The sequence below is a fragment of the Acanthaster planci genome, linkage group LG03, assembly GCF_054643075.1.
Source record: "Acanthaster planci isolate LZ-2023a linkage group LG03, COTS_SCS, whole genome shotgun sequence".
NCBI classification, from domain to species: domain Eukaryota; kingdom Metazoa; phylum Echinodermata; class Asteroidea; order Valvatida; family Acanthasteridae; genus Acanthaster; species Acanthaster planci.
Genome location: NC_141779.1, coordinates 23276520 through 23292911, shown reverse-complemented (window position 1 = coordinate 23292911; position 16392 = coordinate 23276520). Strand labels below are relative to the sequence as shown.

At 41.6% G+C, this 16392-nt stretch overlaps 2 protein-coding genes across 7 annotated transcripts; both read right to left on the bottom strand.

Moving 5' to 3' along the window:
- Positions 1-1239: 1239 nt before the first annotated feature.
- LOC110991144 (uncharacterized) lies at positions 1240-8599 on the bottom strand. Its single transcript, XM_022256351.2, has 2 exons — positions 8457-8599; positions 1240-7240 (listed from the first exon to the last, which is right to left on the bottom strand). The coding sequence occupies exon 2, from the start codon at positions 7183-7185 to the stop codon at positions 6532-6534; it is 654 nt and encodes a 217-aa protein (XP_022112043.2). The 5' UTR covers positions 7186-7240; positions 8457-8599; the 3' UTR covers positions 1240-6531.
- Positions 8600-8904: 305 nt separating this feature from the next.
- On the bottom strand, positions 8905-16278 carry jmjd4 (jumonji domain containing 4). Of its 6 annotated transcripts, none has more exons than XM_087135039.1 (7): positions 16125-16278; positions 15460-15753; positions 14705-14867; positions 13171-13305; positions 11797-12064; positions 11459-11602; positions 8905-10265 (listed from the first exon to the last, which is right to left on the bottom strand). In XM_087135039.1, the coding sequence occupies exons 2-7, from the start codon at positions 15710-15712 to the stop codon at positions 9618-9620; spliced, it is 1611 nt and encodes a 536-aa protein (XP_086991165.1). In that variant the 5' UTR covers positions 15713-15753; positions 16125-16278; the 3' UTR covers positions 8905-9617. The 6 variants fall into 6 exon arrangements, with proteins under 6 accessions (XP_086991165.1, XP_086991166.1, XP_022079334.2 ...); XM_087135040.1 differs by having other exon boundaries at positions 15460-15750; positions 16125-16275; XM_022223642.2 differs by having other exon boundaries at positions 16158-16272.
- Positions 16279-16392: the final 114 nt, after the last annotated feature.

Genomic DNA, 16392 nt, shown 5'->3' with positions numbered 1-16392 from the left:
GCAGAGTCTTTGGCAACGAGCTGAAAACATCTGCCGAACTGATTGGACACGTGCCAAGGCAAATCGCTTCTATGGAAGGATCGAGGAATGCCAATCTGGGCCACATTGTGGTAACTTGAAGGAGGTAATGTTGTTGATCCGTTCCCAGTGAGGTTACCAATAGAATGAATTCTTTTAAAGGAGGGGGGGAGTGCACTTTTTTTCAAGAGGGTACTGCAAGCACATTAACTGTGGCTTGTGCACAGGCTGTGTACACTTCCAAATTTTAAACAGAAGGGGGGGGGCAGCAGGGGCCCAGGGACTTGCTCCTTTGTTAATATGCCACTGCTCATTCCAGGAGAAGACACCACTTTCAACCCAGTCATTTTGGTGTGCCTTTGCTTGCTGTATCATCTTCGTCAGCTTCTCATTGATCAAAGGCTTCTTCCATGCCTGGTGTGACTTCAGGACAGCAACCCACGAGTTTGTTACGGACTGCCCTTGCTGAACATGTTACATTAGTCGCAGCCTCTCACTCCTTAAAGGTCACTGGAGGTCAAATGATAATTCCTCAGGCTTGAACGGATGAGACAGTGGACATCCCGTACAGCAGATACATGTCTCCCTCTCCATCCACCGGGCTGCAGTTAGGTGTTTACGGGCTCCTTATGCCTCATTTTAGCGTAGTCTCATAAACAGGGAACTATTTATTCACCAGTTTCTTGAATTACTGTAGCCTTGTTCTGGTGGTATCGGAATGAAAGTCTTTGTTGCATTGCTCTCAGAGGTTGAAAAGTATACCACATAATAATGGTAATCTGAAACAATTTCTAATGTTTGGATACTGTATGGATAGGTAATTTAGAAAAAAGGATCATCAAAGGAGACAACCGAAACCATCCAAACGGGATTTAAGAAAATGTATCAAATGTCATTCGGACAATCTTGAATCATTTAAGTACTGTATATTAACCAGTAATAATGTGATAAAATATAAGTGCTCCAACAATTTTCCAGAGCTGTGTGTCTTTAAATGACAATTTTTTTTTCATTTAATTAACTGCTTTGTGCTGTTCTGTGTAGATTCATATTTAGTTTGTTGGTCGGCTTGTTTGGCTTTGTCTACTTGATTGGTTGGTTGATTTGGGGGGCACTTAAGAGGGGCTGGAATGTGTCAAAGAACATTTCCGGGCCAATTCTGGACTAATGTTGTTGATGCATGCACACCACTCAACAAAACCTTTTGCAACTCACAAGATGTCTGCTACAATACAGTAAATATTTCAACTAGTATACGGATATATATTTTCATCTGAGCATAACACTAATCAACCAACTGCTCATGTACAGTAGTACTTGTATGGTAATGCATGAATACACAAACTGCAGCAGATGGGATTATTTTACACCAGATGTCTCTGCTAAGTCCCAGGTCCCAGACAAGAGACAAACAAACGACTCCATTTTCCTATTACATTACTTTTTTTTTTAACGAGACACGAGACAGTGCTCGTCCCAGGCCTGTGAAAATAAAAGCGTGCATTCTTTTGCTTTGAATGCGAGCATGATGTGGGCAGTGTCCTGGATTGTGCAATTTTCTGGACTATTGTTAAAGTACATTAGCACTGTCAAGTTGGACCCGACTCAAGTCTACTGCTTCTTCTTGACAATTTAGTACTCTACGGTAACTTTGCAAGTTTGCAGCATCAAATGTCAAGGCCGAGTGGTTCCTGAGTGTAAAAAACAATAAAAATGCATTTTAGAAATGCATTCAATTTCATCCTGTGGGCAGTTGCTATAATAGTGACGTATTGACACTGGTTTTCATTGCCATTACAAATTCACCCTTTTGGGGGTGTGGCAGCCATTTTACAAATAGGAGGCCTTCATTATGCCCATTGTGCCATAGCTGTGTCAACCATCAAAAACATTTTCTTTCATAAAGATGTCTGTGCGAAGTTCTCTGTACAAATCTGCCACAATTGTTTACTCAGCATGACACCATTCACTAATTCCTTTTGACCTCAACAGTACAGCGTGGGTGCATTCTTAGAACCTTTCCAAAGGCCTTTTGTATAGGTACTTAATCCGTGCCCAGCCCCAGTCCAACACTATTGCTATGTGTTCATTTAGCATTGCAATTCAGGACTGAAAACCATCCTCCTTCATAGCTAAGCTTTTGTGCAAACAGCACCTCTATATTGGTTGACAGAGTCCTGTTCTACTGAAGTGCACCATAGAACTATTAAATGCAATAGCTGCATGGAAATACCATCTGAAGGCAGGGCACTACTCTTATCGCATACAAAAACAAAGTTTCAAGTCCATATTGCCAAATACGGGTACAAAGACTTAGTACACACACAGTTTGCCAATTGATGTGAATAATGCTGATATTCTACAAAACACTATATACACGAAAATCCGTTTTCAGCCTAATTCAAACACAATGCTTACGAACAAAAATAGCCCCGTGATTACTTTTTTAATACGAGCATTTAGCATTAAAGTATGAATACAATGATTGACAACCATTTTGAATGAATACAAACTCCACAACACTAAACATTATTTGGGACTGACACTCCCAAGCAGCTTGATGCTTCCATGGAGGAAGGATTCCTCCATGATGCTGCTAACTTCCAATACACGCAATGCACTGAACGCACGCTCAGAACAAGTAAGCACTGTACATTTTTGCAAATGTGCATGTACAAGTACGTTTGTAATTTCTTACATTGGTTTTACTGTTGAATACATACTGCGGGTTAAAAATACCAGAGCATTAACTCATTTTGTAAAGTGAATCCTGCTGGCTACATCCATGCGCAATCCATGAATTAGTGCAGATTTAGCATGGCTAATTGCATATCTGCATAAACTATATTCTCCACTACATGTAGTATGCATGTACACTAGAGATGAAGTTTGCTGAAGTTTGCATGCTTACATAGTATATTATACATGTACTTGGGCAATACACATATAACACAATGTTTGAGATTCAGTCCATCTGATCTTATGTTCTACAAATACACACATGAACTTACACATGTAATCTGTGCTCTTCAGAATGGCTTCAAGGTCTTTGTGCGCAATGGAATAACGAGTTAGATCTCTAGTAATTTGATACAGCCCTATGATCAAACATTATCCATGTACATGTACGAGTACATGTAGCTTTCCTTTAAAAATGAGGGTAATTTAAGATGTCCTACTGATTTGCTGTGCTAATAATCTGTTTACTGTATCTACCCTCAAGATGGTGGAACACTGCCATTGTTTCTTGGTGATACATGTTGGTCTGGCATTCTAAATGTATGCACTGAATGTGCACTGTTGGTTTCCTGTGCACCCACAGTGTCAGTATTGAGAGATTCAGGATTTGAAAACGCACCTACTGTACATGTACATGCATATATTGTATGTACAAAGGAGTTCAAATGTCAGTCTTTGCACAGATTTCAATGCTCTCTATGCACAACATGCAAAGGAATGCAATCAAGAGATGCCTGAAATTATCCAACGCAATCCAACAGAATTCCTTGCTGATGGATTTGTCTGGTGGCTGCACTCGTGGTAATAGTTAATTGTACTAAAATGCGCAGAGGTACATGGGTGAGCTTCTCACATAATCACAAACGTGTTGTTCTTTCCTTGAGGTTTCCAGCATATTAACCCATCCTTTCTTATTCTTTATCTCCATGAATGGGCAAATGGCAGCACTCAGGAAAGCTTTTACTGGAGAGCCCAGAGACCTGCAGATACGTGTTTTCTTTTAAAGCACACTTCTGAAAAAGCTGGGTTCACATTCATTATTTTGTAAGTGACTTGTGGAAAAAATATAATCTACTTTCAAATTTTGTACAATGTCAATCAGGAGACCTGGTACAGAAAAAAACACTGCATGTGTACAACTGCGTGAGCTCTTTAAAAGATACTTGCTCGGACAGATCTTCCTTCTCACGGAAGCCAAAAACAATCGATGTTAATCGACCAAAAGACTAGCGTTTCAAAAAAATTGAACTTGGCAGTACTCTTTAATTTCAGTGATACATAAATCAATGTTGCTAAGCAACATATCATCCCCACAGACATTCTGTACTTTTATTAAAATGCAAATCCATCTGTTCCACAGCTACAGGCTGATGGGAGACTTCCACTAATAGTACCTTGGACTGTTACAAATTTGTCAAGAATACACACGGTAAAATCATCACACACATAAATCCTCAATTTAAGATAAAGTACCCCTATGAGATACGCATACGTGTACTCTTCTTTGGTTATACAATTTAACACTGGTCAGGAAAGGTTTTGTCTTAACAACTTTGACTACAGAACAGACCCCTGCTACACCCACGTATTCTGCAGTAGAACCTTGAAAATGTCTTGGAAAAGTTGGCAGACCTGCAGTGTATTCCCTGTACATGTATTTCCAGACAGATCCTTTCCTGATCCTTTTATATCCACTAGGGAGCCTTTGAGGAATTTGAGGGGACTATGGAAGATAGTGTCCAGCCAGTGGACAATACTTGGGATGTCATATGAAGGTCACTATTATTGACCTGATGCATAAGATAGCTTTTCCAGTCATCTGTCATGATGAAATGATGCCATAGTGTGTGTACACCATTGGTTTCCCATATAGTGGAGGATTTGGTGGGGACTTCAGCAAGCTTAAGTCAACTTGGCTGGGGAAATGGGTCTAGGCATGATTTGTAGAGCTTAATGTATTAAACTAAAATTCAACGTCAATGTGTGCAACTAAAATTCAGAAAGCAGTAAATTATGCAATATTTCACTAAAACTGTTTCGAGTATACAAGCTATTTGTGAACTAAATCATATATTATTTGTACATGTATGTCTTGTGCATATAGAAGGACCTCAAATATATGAACTTGAGTACTTATATGCTTTGAACCCTCCCTTCCCTATCCCCCTACCCCCCCCCACCAGCAAAGCGACAGGCTGTTAGGAAAAATGTGAACTTGGTGAAGGGCACATGTGCTAAAACGCTAGATTTGAACAGAAGTCGGTCTCCCGCACCAAACGTGCATGTGACTATGCAAGCCTGTGACACGTTGTCACTAAAGTTCCTTCTCTCATTCCTTAACCCTACCCCCCCCCAAGGGTTGCTGGCCCTAACCTTCTCCATTCACACAAAGTGAAACACCCATATCGGACTTTGTGCACAGAGGCTGTTGGACTTTGTTTTTCTGAGGTATGCCAAACCCAATGCAAAAGCCAGCTGTTATGGGCCTACCAGACCTATCCCCACAGAATTAAACACTTTACTACTGTTTAATTCTGTGTGGTTGAGGAAGGTTAGGGTTAAGGAGCGGGCAGACCAACCCATCAAGTGCTGCCCTGGGGTGTTTTGACAGTTGTGACGCATACGCCAAAGTGTGACATGTGTGCATCTGCCAGTTAACGTTTGCGGCCGACATATATGCAGTGTGGCTATGGGAGACAGCAGCATGAGCTACAGTTATTGGCCCATGTGCAAAGTTGGAGGGACCTATTGAATTGTCCATCAACTACAAACAATCACAAAACCCGACATCAGTCACATCTTTTTTTTAAAAAAAAGGTCAGTTCAAGTTGTGTTAAAAATATGTTACCCAATTGTCATTAAGTACATGTATTACGTAGAGTAGCACGTTCGCGATGCAACATTCACAAGACATTACGCAATTTATCCTACACAGTACTTCAGTACTGAATTACTTTCTTAATCAATTTTAAAATTTGATGAATGAGTTGCTAATTATTTATGCCATGCTACTACATTGTACCACACAGATTATACCTTTAGGTATATTTACACACACAGAGAACACCATTATCAAATTCAGAGATTGACAATCTACATACCTGTATATTAAATGAATATCTAATCAGTAAATAGCTTACTACATTTATAATTCAGTCAAAGCCATGCGCATATTCACCCTAACCCTCCCAGAGAATATTCAAGATTGCATTGACCAGTACTTTACACAAAGCTTGATGCTCTAAAAAATCTTAAGGTTAGGATGTGCAACCCTGTGGTCAGGGTTTGTAACTCACCATCACGGGGTCAGGTGTTCAAATTCAGAGATGGGTGTATATGTACTCCCGGGGAACAAGGGGAGATGATGGTTGCTGTGCTTGATAAGCCATGTGCCATAAGCCATGTGCCATAAGCCATGTGCCATGTGCTATAAGCCATGCTTGATAAGCCATGTGCCATAAGCCATGTGCCATGTGCTATAAGCCATGCTTGATAAGCCATGTGCACTTTAAATGGCAGCATTGAGCTATATACATGTACGTGCTCACCCCACAGATTTCAGGAATGCTTCTGATAGTGGTCTGGTGAAAAGGGATAATAATGTTTGGTGCCTCGAGCAACAGTACCAGTGGAAGTGGATAACAAAAGATATGCCATTGGTTTCTGGCACAGTGAAGGATTTTGGAGGATTCGGGAAGGTTCCAGGTAAAAAATAGCTTTATGGTAGGGTTAAGGCACAGCAAACCGGTGATAAGGGATACACAAGCTACCGGTCTAAGGTTGATCTATCGGGTCGATGGGGTTGTCATGAAGTTTCAATTTACTGATCTTGAGATCGTCGGGCGATGTTTCCACACGGTTGTGCTGCACCCACAATTCTTCCAGCTTCATCTGGCCCACCTCGGCGGGGACATCGGTGATCTTGTTGTAGTCCAGGACCAGGATCCGCAGCCCGGTCATCTTGGTGATCTCTGGTGGGATGACCTGGACGCTGTTGTGTTGCATGTGGAGCTCCCGGAGGCGGGGCATCTTGAATACGACTGGTGGGATGGCGTCAAACTTGTTGTTGTCTAGAATCAGCTCCTGCAGCTCGTCTAGATCCTCCATCTCGTCTGGGAGCGTGGACAGCTGATTGCCGCTCAGGTTGAGCGAGCGCAGGCCGGCTAACTGGCCGATTGAGGGCGGCAGGGTGGTGAACTGGTTGTTGGTCAGGATGAGGAACTCAAGCCTCTTCAGGCCCTTCAACTGCTCCGGGAGCTCGCTGATCTGGTTGTTGCTGACGTTGATGCCGATCAGCCGGCGGCCCTGGTTGTTGTCGATGGTAGGGATCTCATCTAGGCTCTCGCCCGCCATGACGAGGGCGGGACCTAAGTTACCATCCTTGTCCAGCTGCTGCTCATAGTTGAGTCTCTTCTTCCCTCTATACATGACTACTCCTGCAATATGTGGATTTCTTGGTGGGTTCTTTCGACAATAATTACACCTGTCATAAGGGAACATTGAACAAATCAGTGATAAGACCTTCATTTTTCCAACTTTTTTTATCATTTTCATGTGAAATAGAGCCTCTCAGTTTCTGTAACGTCATACACATCATGATAGCCAAGATAGATACACTGTACAGTCAACACAGCATTATGCTGTGGGCATCAAATACCATTGTGCGTACAATGCTGTGACAGCATTACATATGACGATCATATCACTGTTGGCTAGCCAAACTAGCCACTTTGTGAAAAATATGAACAAAACAATTTTCCTCAAATCATGCTGAACACATTTTTTTTCAAGTTGAATACACTTATCTTCAATGAAAATACAAGGTGAGATGAAAATCTGTGAGGGAAGAGTTCCAAGTATGGACATCGCCAATTTTCCAAAGTGATTTCTCAGCCACCAGAAAGTGATAATACGGGAAAGAGTTCCATGCCAACTAATGACTTATTAGCTGTCAGAATGCAACAATGTAGGAGAAAAAACCCAAGTTGATTATAGTTGATATACCCTAACGTAGCACAGCCCCTGATGTGGCCCACTTTCATTTCTTGCCTCTTGTGTCTTACTGGACATGCCGGAGCAATATTTTTACCTCAAATTTCACAATCAGTAAAACTTTATCTAACTCCTATTATTCTGATTCATAAATTGAAATTTTCGTGTATCTGCTAAAAAGTTCTGATGAAATTTCATTATCACCTGATGTTACAAATTTATTATCACCTGATGTTACAAATTTTTCTGACGCGCAAAATGAATGCTTCTAGAATGTGCTCAAAAATATGAAAATAATCTTCTATTTTTCAGACCAGTTACCAGGGGTTTGTCCTTTTCTAGTTCTCAACAAGTATGACAGGGCCGGATGTCAAGTGATGTCTGTGTTTAGTTTAGAATGCTCTGTCATGTCTATGGCCGAAGTTGGGCGGGGCTCTGTTATCAAGAGCGCGTGTACATGGAGTATATGTAACATGTATGGGTGTGGGAGAGCCACGGGTAGGGGGTTCGTCGTCCGCCGCGCTTCCATGGCATGCATCGAACGTAGCGCGTTGTCCTTGTTAAAAATAGCAGACGCCGAACTCAAGCGTGTAGGGTACACACGTAAGCCATTAACGCGATCCGCCGTCAATGATGAGAGTTGTGCGGGACTGTTTCTAGCAGCTGTCTAAACATACGCCAACATCTGTCCGACGTCATAATCTTACCTTTTTCGAAAGTGCTGATATTTGCAAGAGTTTGGCCCAAGACAGCTTCAAAAATACGACAAAAACATGAAAAGTTCTACAGGCGCGGTTGGTTTCGGTGATCTAGTCAGAGACCTGACCCGTCCGTGTGAAACTATCGTTGAGTTCCGTGAATGGCGCTTGGGTGCTTGTCTTGAACTTGATAAAACTGGCCGCGAGAGGTCGCTCTCCGTTGTGAAAGATGAAGGGGCGTGACAAAAGTGGTTAATTTTAAAAGGGGGTGGGGTGGGTGGTACTGTAACTATGTTCGCATCATTCGAGTGCAGTACCAGTGTATAAATTGCAAATGGGAACAGAAAGAGAAACTGTTTTCCTGAAAGAGTTTCAGCAAAGTATTTGGCACGATTTGGGTTTTTAAGCAATTCTTCTGGCATCATTTCTAAAAAGAGGACTCACACATACATGTATCTGCATTTTACTTTTTGGCTATAATGCATTGCTTCAGTTTGTACAAAATTAATTCAAATTAACTACTTTGGGTTTTTAAGGTGAGGGAACCACAGAGGGACAAGATGACAAACACGAGGGCTATTTCTCTTTCAAAAACTTTGTGAAATTTAAACAAAACATCTTCAAAATTTAGTCTTCTATTGCACTTTCAAAATCTAAATATTGTACAAAAATCATAGACAATCTAAACAAAAGGTTCCAAGTAAAAAAATAAGACAAACTATCACTGTAGACACTAGACAGTGCTCCTCTCATACTCCACTTAAAAACCTTTCTTCGAAACACTCCCCCACAAATGTAGTGCATGAAACCTGAAAAAAGTGTTTCAGATGTGCTATACAAGTATTTCATATTCCTTTGTGGGATGGATCAAATATCTTTGTGTCAGTCAGTCCTGCTGGTTAATTTCAAAATGTCCAAAAGTTCATGTCAGCGTTAGGGGCACATCTACTGTAAGTGAACCACTTGATACAGTGTCTGAAAACGTGAAGTTTCTAGAAACTTCAACCTGGAACAGGGCCTTGTTTCGTTTATCTGTGGGTATGCACTCAAACACTGGAACAGGCATTCTTTAGGAAAAAAGAAACATAGAGTGCAAATTTATTTAATTCACTTCCAACTTGAGTACCCCGAAAGGAAAAGTAGCATATTTGTCAAGTTTTGAGACCATTCCTAAACTAGGCCCTCAGTGACGCAAATAATTTCCCCAATGACCTGCTGTGGATCTACACACAAGCTTCCAGTTTCTAGCCGGCAAAAATCTTCATTTTCTCTCAGTGATTCCAAGATCATTCCAATACGGCACAGATCAAATATCACATGCCATACTGTGGACCATCTGGATGTGGTACCACTATCACAGATACATGTACATTCTTCAGAACATGGTGATGAAGGCTGATTTGGGTCAGCACTGCCCGTATGGTCGATAGTAGCTCTGTCCATATCACTTGGCGTAGCTGTTTCATCGGTGTTTGACAGAATTCTTCCTGCACCTCGTGCGCAATGGGAGGACTGCCCCTCCAACTCTACTGTGCCTCGGGAATCTTCAACTGAAGAAGGTTTCAGGATTTCCCCACTGACAGTAGATTCAACTGTTCTTTCGGGATTTCCTGATGACAATCTTGTATTGAGACCATGAAGCTCCTGGGATCTCTTGGAGCGATCAAGAGGTTTGTCGGGCTTGCTGTGTCTGCTGTTTGAACATTTTCTTGAGCTCTCACTGTAAAGCCGCAATTGGTCAAGACGAGGCTCAGCCACTGTCCACAACAACTGCAAGAATTCTGGGTAGTCTATTCCAGTGTTGGCTTTCATTATCATCTGAAATCATATACGGACGAAAACAGGGCTATAACAGTGGCAGAAGGTCAGTGCAGAGACAACACAAAGAAACTCCATCATGGCTTTAAGCCTGCGTCAATTATGTAGGAGCAAAGAATAAAGCCTGGATTCCAAATCAACACAGAGATGCAGATAGCATCACTGATCAGTTCCCCGATGATATGCAATCATATGGGTTTGTTTTTTCGCAACCGACGCAAACAGGGACAGCGACAGTCGGTGAAGTTGAAGCCTATTCTAGTGACTATGTTGAGGCACCAGAATAGGCCTGTACAAATACACATGCTGGTATGATGGATGTACAACAATGCCTTCCTTGAATAGTACCACTTATTTTGCCCATTTTCTTGTTACTAACATAGATGTATGTTGCCCCAATTTTAGACAAAATAGCTGACCATAAACAAAACCCATTAAAGTGGCATATCATTTTGGCTTCAAGAAGCAGTATTTCTGCCTAAAACAGCATATTCATTTTATGTTTCCGACACCATTTTGTAAAACTTTTTCCTGAAATGACGTCACGGTGTCTCTTCCATGACTGACTACTCGTTACTGTCTTGCATGCTGTCAGTGTTCGTTACGGCTATATGGAAAACAGGCTTAAATCTTTGCCTTATGAATGGGCAACTAGAGCTCAGTTGTATTGGCCTAAAGACAGAACAGCGTAGTTGTAAAATACATGTACTATGTGGCTTGCCATCGAGAGAATGGTAGAGTGAGAAAGCCTGCAAGAATCGATAGCAAAATTAATGCAAACAAAATAGTGGGATTTTTAAAGACTTTAACACTGTTTAAGACTTTAGAAGTACGTCCTGAAGACTGCAGTTTCAAGGACTACCTGGCACTGTAGGTCTGAGGCCTACCTGACATTTGTAGGTCTGAGGCCCACTGAACACTGTAGGTTCTAGGCCAACATGATGATGGGGTCAAAGGCCTATATGAAGCTGTGGGGGGGGCCTGTGGGAGCCTACCTCCAAAACTGTATGCCCTCCCCCCTTCAAAAAATGCAAAAATAAAAAAAGGCTGGAAAATATTGGATTTGCAATAGCAAATGTTAAAAGGTCATGTCACATGCAAAGGGCCTAGCATCCCCCAACAATTGACTCTAGAACCGTGCCTGGTCCGAGGCCTGCCTGACACTACAGGCCCACTTGACGCCCTAGGCCTACCTGACACTGCAGGTCCCAGCCCTCCATATCTCTGCAGTCACTAATGGACTTCTTGACCAAAGCCAGTTCTTGTTGCAAAAATGCCCAGGTGATGTCCAGATTACATCCATTCAGCCAATTGTGGTTGATAGAGATAGTATCTTCCTGTAAAATCAAGGAAGTAACCGACTCAGTACTGGTGCATGATTTCACCCAGTGCACTACTTTAATGGAAAATTCTCTTTAGACTTATGAGTATTTTTAGCTGACAACCAACTTTGGCAAGAACCAAGAAAGAATTTAAAGGATTTCTTTTAAGCCTGCTTGGAAAAAATGGGTGTTTAAAAATGGAAACTTACAATGTTAAAAACTTGGTGATGCCATCCACTCGGTACAAAAATAACCTCGCCTGGCTCCTGAATGACCTCAAATGGCTTGCAGGCTTTGTGGTAATCGGGATATTTATTTGGATTGTGTAGTTCAGGAGAGGTGGCATCGTACACCAGATTGCCGAAGACATCCCTGAGGCAGTCCTCCTGACCCGGGGGGTACAGAAGCCATCTCTTGCGGCCGCAGACGTTTGCCGACCAGGAATAGGAGCGGAAAACGTCAGCATGGAAAGGGGTCCTGTGTTTAGAAAAGAAAATGAAAATTGAAGCTTGCCGCTGGGCTGCGATAGATACCTGGAAACTTAATACGTCATGAAAATTGGCGGGTATCTGGATTTGTCTTGTATGGTTTTATATCACGTGAAAGGTAGAACAATTTGCAGGGAATCTCGTGACACAAGCGATATATCTATGATATTGTTTTGCTCTTTTTTGGTTTTAAAGAAAACTACCGTCCCATGGAAACTTTGCTGTCCAGAAATTGGCCACTCTGGCAATTCCCTATAAGTATATGTAGATAATTGTATCTATCCTTGCAGGTGACTTGCCGCAATGTATCGACATGTAACCACCTGCCAGGTGTCAAACGACCCCATGATTAGAAACTACAAACCCTAACCACTAGGCCGCATGTTCCCTAATAGACCATGAAAATGTGGTAGGCCCACATCCGCAGCCAATAAGCCCCAGCTGCACAGGACACCTGATGCTTTTTTTCTCTTTTCCACACATTTATGGGTTAAATTTCAACTTTTGAACACTAAAGACATCCCAATATGTATTCCTGGGCACCTATGTCTCAGATGTAGTTTCTCATTGACTAAATGATTGCTCAAAAAAAAAAAAAATGGACCCTTTAACCCCAAGTGCCCTACGTGCACTCAGGTCAAAACACCTGGCACTGCAGTATTTAATAGAATCAGAGTTGTATGTTGCAATTAGATGTTCCCTTAATAAAAATATACCATACGTTTACTGCATCTGATTTAGGCTACTGCAAAAACCACAGGTGAGATTAAGGAATGAAGAGACTTTTGAAATAAAGACAGCAATAAAATAAAAACTTTGCAATAAAAACGGGGGGAGGGGGGGTTTACACGCTAACATGACATGAATTTTATGCCTAATGTCTATGCTAAACAGAATCTCACACATGTTTATATGTACAGAGAGCGAAGAAATAGCAAAATTTGAATAATTAAATCTCTAAAAAGTCTAGAATATGGGAACAAAAATCTACAAATTGGGTAAAACTTGAGAAATCACATTCATGCAGGAGGTTTTTGAGCAAAGTACTGAAGAGTCCAGAGTTGAGGAGTATCTTGCAGTGTGTGTATTACTTACCAAGAACCCTTAGGGCCCATGTAGACAAAGCGGTAGTCGTCCGATGTCTGGCCGGGCCTTTTGTCCCAGTACTCGTTCATCCAGTCGGATGTGAAAAAGACAGGTGTCCTGTAAGCCTTGTAATCTGGGAAGGATCTGTGTTTGGTTTGCGGAAAAGAAAAACCACAGTTGATAGATTATTAGACTGGGGGCCGAAGGAAGGGGTGAGTGGTGAAGTACATTTACCCTGTATGTTATGGTAATCTAATAAATCACACGGGGAAACCGAAGGGGTTGGACAAAGACTATCTTTGAATAACTGAACCTCTCTGCCATGTCCATCATTAATTCTGGTCTAACCCTTGCATAAATGGAACGTATGTGTTAAAATGGCTGGTGCGTGGCAACCCTGCATAAAAGCTGAGTTCGGGCGGCTTGTTCCCGTATGTTCACGAACAGCTCAATTTGTTGTTCGTGGGTTGGCTGCGTCCATGTAGGCTACGTTAACCCTCTTAGAATTAATGTTTGGATGGGCTGAATTCTTTTCTATATGAACAGGAACATTCATTTCTGTGTTACAGAAAATTATTAATGTTGATTTTGTAAAACGTCCCATTGTCTATGGCTTTGGAAGCCATCTCTCTACTTTTTGCAGCCGTTCAAAAATCAAAATCTCACGAGTTTTTCCGTGTGTTCCTGTAAAATGCTGACGAGGGGGTGGTGTGTGATCCTAATCCGAGAACAGTGTTCTTGAGTCATGTTCCCGCCGTTCGAGCGTCAGAACAAGGAACCCGTGTCGAGAACAGGCCGCCCGAACTCGACCAAAGAAACTAACAGAAAGGATTGAATAGTTACGATGGGTTATGTAATCAAATCACACTTCAGTCCATATTTGCCGTTACATGTTGCATGGACAACACAATTACAAATTGACTGCGGTAAACTCCTAAGTCAACACATTCTAAATAGCATGAGACAATTTCCAGGCAGATTGTCTTCCATAGCTTCAGACTATGACTGTAGCTTAAGACGAAGAAGATAATTCCGCATGTCACTGGTGTACTTTCCAGGTCAGGGAAAAATTTTGGCTTATGTACTGAGGTTACATCCAGTAAAACTAAAAATGTTTTGCTTACAAGCTCATGCAGAATTTCTGTACAAACACTTTGAGAGTGTCAGTCATTCCAGATCAACACGCATGTGCCACACCAGCCCTTCCAGATCAACACACATGTGCCACACCAGCCCTTCCAGATCAACGCACATGTGCCACACCAGCCCTTCCAGATCAACACGCATGTGCCACACCAGCCCTTCCAGATCAACACGCATGTGCCACACCAGCCCTATCGGCACAGCTATTAGCCAACTCACAGAAACAACTGAATATGTTCAAGCTGGAGTGACGTCATGTGCTTTGTTCTGAAGACCTTGCCTTTCTGAACTACCAAACTGGCCCAATCTGAGGTAAGTCAAGCCAACAACTTCAGCCGAATCATTCATTGTTTCTCTGTAAGAAGGCTCATCTTCCAAACGTCTTCGGGTGATCACTCACTTTTTAAAATGCCAGTCCTTCAAATAAAGGCAACTAGTGTTTTCCCTGACATCCTCGTTAAGTTGTTCCCAGTAATGGAGGTATTCTGCCAACTGCATGTCTGACTTGGGCTGCGCTGAATACTCGACCATCTTACAGTCAGCCACTGGCACAACTGCATCCCCTGTGAGCAGGGAAACAGAAAAAACATGTATTTAATGATCCTATTCAATCCTGTTGAGAAAGTTAGTTATATTTAGCATGATGTAAGGTGCAAATAAAGATTGACCTTGTACATGTAGCATTGATTTCAACAAAGACGATTTTTATAACTTTCATAAACATGTTTTCATGGTAGCAGAATTCTACAGATCAAGTTTACAATCTGCTCGAGCATAACCGTCTTCAGTCCTGGCCAAAAAGTGGTAGCATCAGTCACATAATTTCTTAAAGCATTGCAAGTTCTGGTTTTTAACTTCTAAAAATAATTATTTTTTTTCCAACCTCACTAACCCTAACAGTCCTCAGTCCTCCAACAGGTGAAGGATTGAGGAGTGTTAGGGTTAAACATGCAAAAATATGTCTCAAAATTTAGTTCGTATTTCATTTCATAACTTCATAGATCTGCGTGGAAGCATGTTTATTTTTCTACAAGGACTTCTTGGCTGGGAATGATAGTCATTTAAGCATCTAACATACAATTTTGTTTGTTGTCTTCATTCATATATCCAGAATACCAAAATAGTCCGGAAACAAAAATTGGTTGATAATCTCACCAAAGTTCTGAGCAAGAAAGTCAAAATTTGGCCTTCCGTTTTCCATCACCCACTCCTGAACTGCCCTCCATTCTCTTGTGATATGAGGACCAAAAACACATGGCTTATTGGGGATGAGAAACCTTGAGAAGAACTCATCGTAGTAGATGCCTGTGCTGATGTACTCTACTTCTCCAACCTCAAAATCACATCGGAGTTTTGCACTATCGAGGTGCAAGACAGCCTTCAGTGTATCCTGACTTATTGATGCCATGGCGACTATCAATCTGAATGCATGTTTGTAGAATCCTACTGCTGAAAAATATACAAAAATGGAAAAGTTAGTTAAGGAAACCCATGGTATGCTATGTGTGTGGCGAGCATTTTTACAAGTCCTCATATTGATGAAAGAAAAAGAAAGACCAGAACCTATTGTTAATGTACCTCCAGAACTATGGGGTCCGATGTCTACCCCGCTTCATAGCTTCATTGGAACGGGGCGGACATCGGATCCCACAGTTCTGGGGGTAATTGTCATGTTGGTCAGATGGTTGTGACTGGAATTGCAGATTGAAGTTCAACTTGCATGACTTGCTCAGTTTCGCTTTGTGATCATCATGTACTACATGATAATGTAGGCCTAGCCTAAATTATATTAGGCCTAATCTTTGAAAAATAGGGCTTACGCCACTAAACAAGTCGTTGAAAAAAACACTAACACAGACAGATATCCAACTGCGAGAGGAGGTGCCAAAACAAGACTCTCAATGTCATTAAACTATGTAACTCAACATGTACGCATCAAACACTGACACTGACTGATGTACAAGTATGGGCAGCGCCATGTTAGGCTCCAACTTGAACCATAATCTGGAACACGTTAATATGTGCATAAAAAAATTTTGTTCAAAACAAGTCCCATTGTAAAAAAGTATAGCACCATATAATAGGATT